We start from the raw sequence: 6,646 nt of genomic DNA, 5'->3' as shown, positions 1-6,646 counted from the left end.
TCACAAACTTCTCCCACAGAATCCCGAATTTTACACTAAGTTGGTGATTAGCGACTCTGCAGGTCTCTTTGTTGTCACTTTCACAGGAGTCCCTGTGCTTCACGTGGTTCAGTGCTTGACTCTGAACGAAAGGTTGGGGATTCAAATCCATTCACTAAAGACTTGGTGGTCTTTCTGAAAAGGGGGTCATTGAAAATCTGATAGAGCACAGGTCTACTCAGATGCACATGGGGTTGCCCCAAGTTGGAACTGACTAGATGGCAGCTCGCTTGAGTTTGGGCCTTTTTTGTATGTGGCACAAGCTGTCCTCCAGAAGTCTGTCCTTGAAGCACCCCTGGTTGACTGTCTTCACATCAATGTTTGGGTTAGAGCTCTTCCTTTTTGGGGCCACATGTACCCACCTGGCCTTTCAGGAGAATGTGCAAGGGGAAGCGAGCTGTATTTCCCCATGAGCCCCCCCGTTTATGGATGCCTCTCCGTAATGTATAATTCATCTGCGCTCTGACACATTAGATGGGAAGCCAGGGCACAAGACAAACATGCTGGTGAGGGGAGTTTCTCCTGAGAGTCAGGGATCCAATTCTGTTGGAAGTTGAAAAACCATGTCCCTAATAGTCTACCTTTTGCAAAACAACAAACACCCCACCTCATTTTGGCGGGTTAAGCTAATTTCGCCTACATAATTGTCTTAGCTATTCCTGGTCCTGGAAGAGGGCCTATGAACAGTGAGGAGGGAGGACGTCTGCGTGAACTGCTCTATCACCAATGTGACTGCTAATTAGTCTCAGGAGTGTTCTGGTCAGGAGAGTTTTTTTAAATTTATTTGAACCTGGTCTGTGGGAGGAGACTAGGTCCGAGATGCCTCAACACCTGGTCATGTAAATTTAATTTTCAGGCAGGTCAGTGGGTAAGTCAGATGTCTGGCACCATGGCAAATGAAAACAATGCCCCACCTAACACATCTTTTTAAAGTAGGCTTTACAGCTGAGATTGGTCTAAACCCTATAATCAGGTAACCGTCCAATGACAATTCTTTAGGTAGGGGTCTGAGGTTATTGGACTGAAAGGTATTTGTTTCGAAGCCCATCTACTTTGGGGTGACCCCTTACTCTGAACATATCATCTGCTTTTCAGACACATCGTAGTAATGAAAGGCTGGGCCTAGCCACGGACAGTTACTAGTTATCACTGACAGGCACCAGTGGTTGCAGAGGTCTCCTGACAGACTGAGAAACTTGCTCAGAGCTTATCTCGGTTCGAGCACATTGGGCCAGACAAATAAAACCCCAACAAAATCGCAAAACTCACTGCCATCAAGTCGATTCCTACTCCAAGCAACCCGGTAGGACAGGGAGGAGAACTCTGAGCTAGGAGAGAGCACGTCTTCATGGAATGGAAAGCCAGGGCTTTCTCTGGCTGCTGGTCCTGACGGGTGAACTGCTGATCGTGGTCAATGCAGCCACTGTGTCCCCAGAGCTCCCCCTTCCAGCAGGCAGACAGGCAGAAATGCAGGAGTCTATGGCACATATTTTATTCTTCGCTGAAAGGCTTTCATTTTACCTCTGTCACTGGGCAGAACTGAGATACCAGATAGGAAGACTGGGCGGCTATGAAGAGGTAATACAACCAAGAAAAACATTGCAAAAGGCGTTTATTTTCTAGGCACCACTGCAAAATGAGGAATCACTTCAAAACATATCAGATAGAAAATAATTTATTTTAACTTCATTTTTCTTAACGTTTGATAACTAATCATGGTTTCATGAACTTGCTTGTCAAAGTCTGTACCTTCAAGTCTACAGAGCGAAATTGACTACGATGAGCACTTTAAATTCCACACACCGTCTCCATCCACGACTTTCCTGTGCATGCAGATTCTTCCCACAGGTTGCATTCCTTGCGAACATGCTTTCATCTTCTGCGACGCGGCCGGCCGCCTGCTCTCCGTTCCGAGCCTTTACACTCTCTTGGGAACCTTGACCAGAAGTATGCTTCCAGTGATCTCTCCAAAGGCGAAACACTGCTGCTTTGGTTGCATGTATTAAAAGGGTTTGGTAGTTGGAGTTGAAACCTTGACCTAAATCATAGATTAATGGCCACTCATATGAAACACATTTAGCAAAGCAACCTTATAAAATAGGGTTCCTGTAAAAATACATACTGGCAGTTGTCTTTGTGTTTTCGGCAGGAAAAGAAAAGCATGTTTAACTTTTTTTATATGAATATAGCTTCAACAAATTATTTTGTGAAAGTATACTTAATAAAAGGCCTTTTTGAGAAAGTTAAGCACTTTATGTAAAAGATAACATGTAAAAAAAGTACAATTGCTATTCGACAGAAAGCTCACTTGTTAATATTGCCTTCTGAGATAGTGAGGGCCGTCGACCTTCTGTAAAACAGTGATGCCACCCAGCGCTGTAAAGTTCACACCTCCAACTATGCACACGGTGACTATTTATTTTATATACAAAAGCTTGCCGCATTGAACGAGGCAGGAATCTCTACCTCAATGGTAGTTTTTGTTTGTTTTATGTACAGAACGCCAAAGTGTAAATTATACAGTCGTCACGGATAAGAAAGAATTGTATACTCTAGTGCCATCCGGAGACTTTGTGCCGTGGGTCAAGAGTTCTTGGATCGTCATCCAATTGTCAAATATCTTTTTGTTCCGCTTCTTCATCATCTTTTTGTGGCTCAGTTCAATGATGTTCATCTCCTTCTTGTCGTCGGCACCCTGCTGCTCTCTCAGGCAGTCTAACCTGCTCTGCATCATGAACTCGCGCCGGCGCCGCTGCTCCTTGGCCTTCACCAGGTGCTGCTTCCTCTCCTCCTTGCTCCAGTAGCGCCCCATCTTCATCTCGCTGACGGCGTCGTCGTCCGTGGTCAGGCCGCTGCGCTCCTCGCGGATCTTGAGCGCGCGCTCCCGCAGCAGGCGGTCCCTCACCGGCCTCTTGGTGATGTAGCGGGTGCCATCGCTCCGGATCTTGACCTTCCACTCCATCCTCTGCTCCGCCTGGCTGGCGGCGTTCAGGTCCTTGTACATGCTCACCAGACTCATCTGGCTCTGCGCGTACTCCACCGCCGACTTCTGCTGGATCAGCTGCATGTAGCTCTGGTAGTGCTGCGCGTGCGCCGGGATGTGTGCGTGCTTGTAGGGCGAGTGGTGGTAGGGGGGCAGGTAGGAGCCCCCCAGCTTCTGACTCGGAGTGGGGCTCCTGCTGGCCTCGCTGGCCTTCCTCTCTCGGCACTCGAGGGGCTGGCCGAGGGCCAGCTCGGTGGGAGTGGGGCCGCCGCGGTCGGGGTCTTCGGTGATGGCCAGCGGATTCTTTGGGGCTCCTCCGTAAGCGTCGCCGGGCCCCGAGGCCCCCTCGCTGCTGCTCGGCCCGCCCTCCGCGGCCGCTCTCCTCAGGGAGCTGTCGGGGGAGATTTCCAGGGTGAGCGGGGTGCTGCGGCAGCTCTCCCCGGTGTTGTAGGCGCTGGAGCTGTCCTTGTCGGACTTCTCGGGGAGCTCGGTGATGTCGGACAGCTCGTGCCTGCGGACGCCGAAGCCGCCGCTGGGCAGCCCCCAGGGCTCGCGGCCCTGCTCCTGCAGCTGCTGCAGCCGGTGCGCGCGCACGATGCTCAGGCACTCCAGCTCGATGCTGCGCAGCTCCTCGTGGAGCAGCTCCAGCTCCTTGTCCACGCTCTCGGGGTCGCTCTTGCTGGCGTCCAGCGGGCTGCTGCCGTAGCCCAGGCCGAACGGGCCGGCGCTCTTCACCTGGCACTTGAGCTCCAGGAGCTCCCGGAAGCGCTCGCACTCGTCCACGGGGATGCCCAGGTAGTCGGCGTCCGTGCAGTCGGCCGAGATGAAGGACTCGTTGCTGAAGGGCAGGTCACCACTGCCCAGCGTGTCCTGGCTGCAGGTCAGCTTCCTCTGCCCGGCCAGCGGGTTGGAGGACGCCGTGGGGTCGTCCGCGTTGTTCTCCTGCTCCGAGCTCTCGTCGTTGCGGGTGCTGTCATCTGTGCGCCCCACACCGCTGTCCTTCTCGTGCTGGTTGGACAAGATAGTGGCTGTGTCTGTGGTGCCGCCATCTTCCTCGTGTTTTTTCTGCAAAACAGGAATAGCGACAAGGCACGATCAGAGGTCGGTGGAGCAGGAGCACCGCTTGTTCGTTCATCCAGGACCAGTGTACCTGGGGGCTTTAGAACGTTTGCGGGACAAATTCCATGATCTTTTAATTCCAAGGGTTCATGAACTAAGCCCTCTTATCTACTATTAGGACTGGGCCCCGAACAAAACCCATTCAGCTGCCCTGTAGTCAATTCAAACTCACAGCAACTCACTTAAAACATAGAAAAAGCCTGTTTCCCAGGCTTTCCCCTTGGCTATAATCTTTACAGATAGCCAGGCCTTTCTTCCACTGTGCTATTGGGCAAGTTCAAACTGCCAATCTTTAGGCCAGTCGTTGAGAATTCCCACTACCCAGGGACTTAGGACAAGGGTGCGTATCTCGATGCAGCAGACCGTGTTTCGTTCTAGTATACCCAAACGAAAACCCACTGCCACTGAGTCATTTCAGGCTCATAGGGACCCTACATAGGGACCCTGAGGTTGTACATCATTATGGACGCAGGTAGCCTCATCTTTCTCTCATGGAGCGCGTGGTGGGGTGGAACTGAGCAGCCCGGCATATAGATACCAGGGCTCCTTTATTAATTAGTTACCATGAATTAGAATTGAGTCAATGAAAACCAACAACAACTTACAATGTTTGTGTGTTTGGCTCCTAACTAAAAAGTGGGTGCTTCAGATCTACCCAGAGGTTCCTCAGAAGAGGGGCGTGTTGATCTGCCCCCCAAAAAATCACTCTGGGAAATGCCTATAGAACCTGATTCCACTCTGATGCACATGGGTCAGAACTGACTTGAAGGCAACTGGTTTACCTCAAACCTGGGCAAGTCCTTAATCTTGCTGTAATCTTCAGTTTTCTGACCTAGGAAATGGCTAGAAGTATTGCCTAACCCCCTGTGAGGGAAGCACACATGGCCTTGTTTAGCTCATAAGGAAGGACTGAATGGATTATGACTCTGGTGATAAGAGTAGTGGCGTGAAGGAATCTGAGGAGCCTTCAAAAAAGTTCCTCACTCCACATCCTCATGACCCCAGGCCTGCCTTTCACTGCGGGCCAGGCAGGAGCATGTGCACAGGTACAGATACGCGCTCAGGACACACTGGATCCAGTCAGATAAACCCCCTGAGGAACAGAAATGGAGTACTGACACCAGGAGGGTAGGGGGAAGGTGGGGAGAGGAGGTGGGAAGAAACCTTGGGGAAGGGGAGACAGCGGTCGGAATAAGATATGGAAATAATAATTTATAATTTGTTAAGGGGTGATGAGGGTGGAGGGGGGATGGGAGCATAAAAAGAGGAACTGATACCAAGGGCTCAAACCTAAGAGCCACCAATAAAATCTTTACAAAAATGTCATGGAGAATTTTAACTCCATTTTTCCATGACATTTTTGAAGCCCCCTGGTAGCCCTCTAAGCAGCCTGGACTAAGTGGCGCGGGGATTGCTTTGCTCTAGAAACAGGGCTTTAGTTCCGCTGCTCTCTGTGCTCCATGGAGCCCCTGATGGCGAAACCCTGGCTCCAACCACAAGGTCACAGCCAGGAAGACTCCACGGAGGAGCACATTTCTCCTTTGGAACACGGTGGGGTCACCATCGGTTGGAACACACTCAACAACAACTGGCTGTTGTTGTCCTGTTAATCAGGCCCATGCACGCCCAGGTTTCAGAAGGTGTTACACCTTGGCATTACAGCGCAGCTTGAAGCGCCAGGGCGGAGCAGCAGCCTGACTCCGATTGAAGCCCCCTAGAGAAGCCCGGGGGGGGGGGGGGGTTGTGGCGAGGCCTGCTTACCTGCTGCAGCATGCTGGCTGTGAACTGCATGGCCTGCTGGTGCTGCTCCTCCAGCATGGCCGTGTGCAGCTCGTCCAGAAAGTCGTTGCGGTCATCGTCCAGCCAGCCTTCGTCCAGCTGTGGGGGCAGCAGCAGAGTCGCTATTTTGAATTATTACTTTTGAACAAAGGGACTTCATATGTCTAGCACTCCCTCCAGGAGCTACCAGCATGCCAGCCGACCCACTGGTCTGCTGTGTCACGAAATGACCTGTCCTAATAGAGAGCTTGCATGTGTGCCCCCCACCCCCACCCTCCTCCATCACAAGAAGCTTTTTTATCTGTATCAACTACTTTCAGTGAAGTAGGCCAACTATGTAGGGGGATTGCTGGCTGCCCCCATTGCAAGTTAAGCAGACCTCAAAGGGAAACCACTTTTCATATGCAAAGTATTCTCTCTGGCAAAAAAAACCAAAACCCTAGCGTTACTAATTTGGCCTTGCCCAAGCTAACAGCTATTACTTTATTGAGCCTACTGACTATATGTTTTATTATCTAGAACTTTAAGAAAAAGTAAGCCCACCCCAGGGAACCACCCAACTTCAAGACGGGTGCTGTGTCAGATGCCCCTAGGCTACTTTTCATAGGGGTTTCACATCTAAAGTGGAGGCAGTCTCAGTGGATCAACAGGATGAGCTCAGGATTCCCTTGGTGGAAGTCCTGCAATAACTGAGTTGTTCTCTAGGGGAGCCTCTCAACACCTCCC

General features: G+C 51.1%; 1 protein-coding gene across 1 annotated transcript in view; it reads right to left on the bottom strand.

Annotated features, from left to right (window-relative positions):
- Positions 1-1,634: 1,634 nt before the first annotated feature.
- PDZRN3 (PDZ domain containing ring finger 3) overlaps positions 1,635-6,646 on the bottom strand; it is a 250,683-nt gene continuing 245,671 nt past the window's right edge. Inside the window, exons 9-10 of the mRNA XM_075549882.1 lie at positions 5,903-6,019; positions 1,635-4,087 (exon numbers count right to left, since the gene is read on the bottom strand). Coding sequence (XP_075405997.1) covers positions 2,555-4,087; positions 5,903-6,019 — 1,650 coding nt within the window. The 3' untranslated portion in view covers positions 1,635-2,554. The remainder of the gene's footprint in view (positions 4,088-5,902; positions 6,020-6,646) is intronic.

The sequence above is a fragment of the Tenrec ecaudatus genome, chromosome 5, assembly GCF_050624435.1.
Source record: "Tenrec ecaudatus isolate mTenEca1 chromosome 5, mTenEca1.hap1, whole genome shotgun sequence".
NCBI lineage: Eukaryota > Metazoa > Chordata > Mammalia > Afrosoricida > Tenrecidae > Tenrec > Tenrec ecaudatus.
This window is presented reverse-complemented; position numbering and strand designations above follow the sequence as displayed.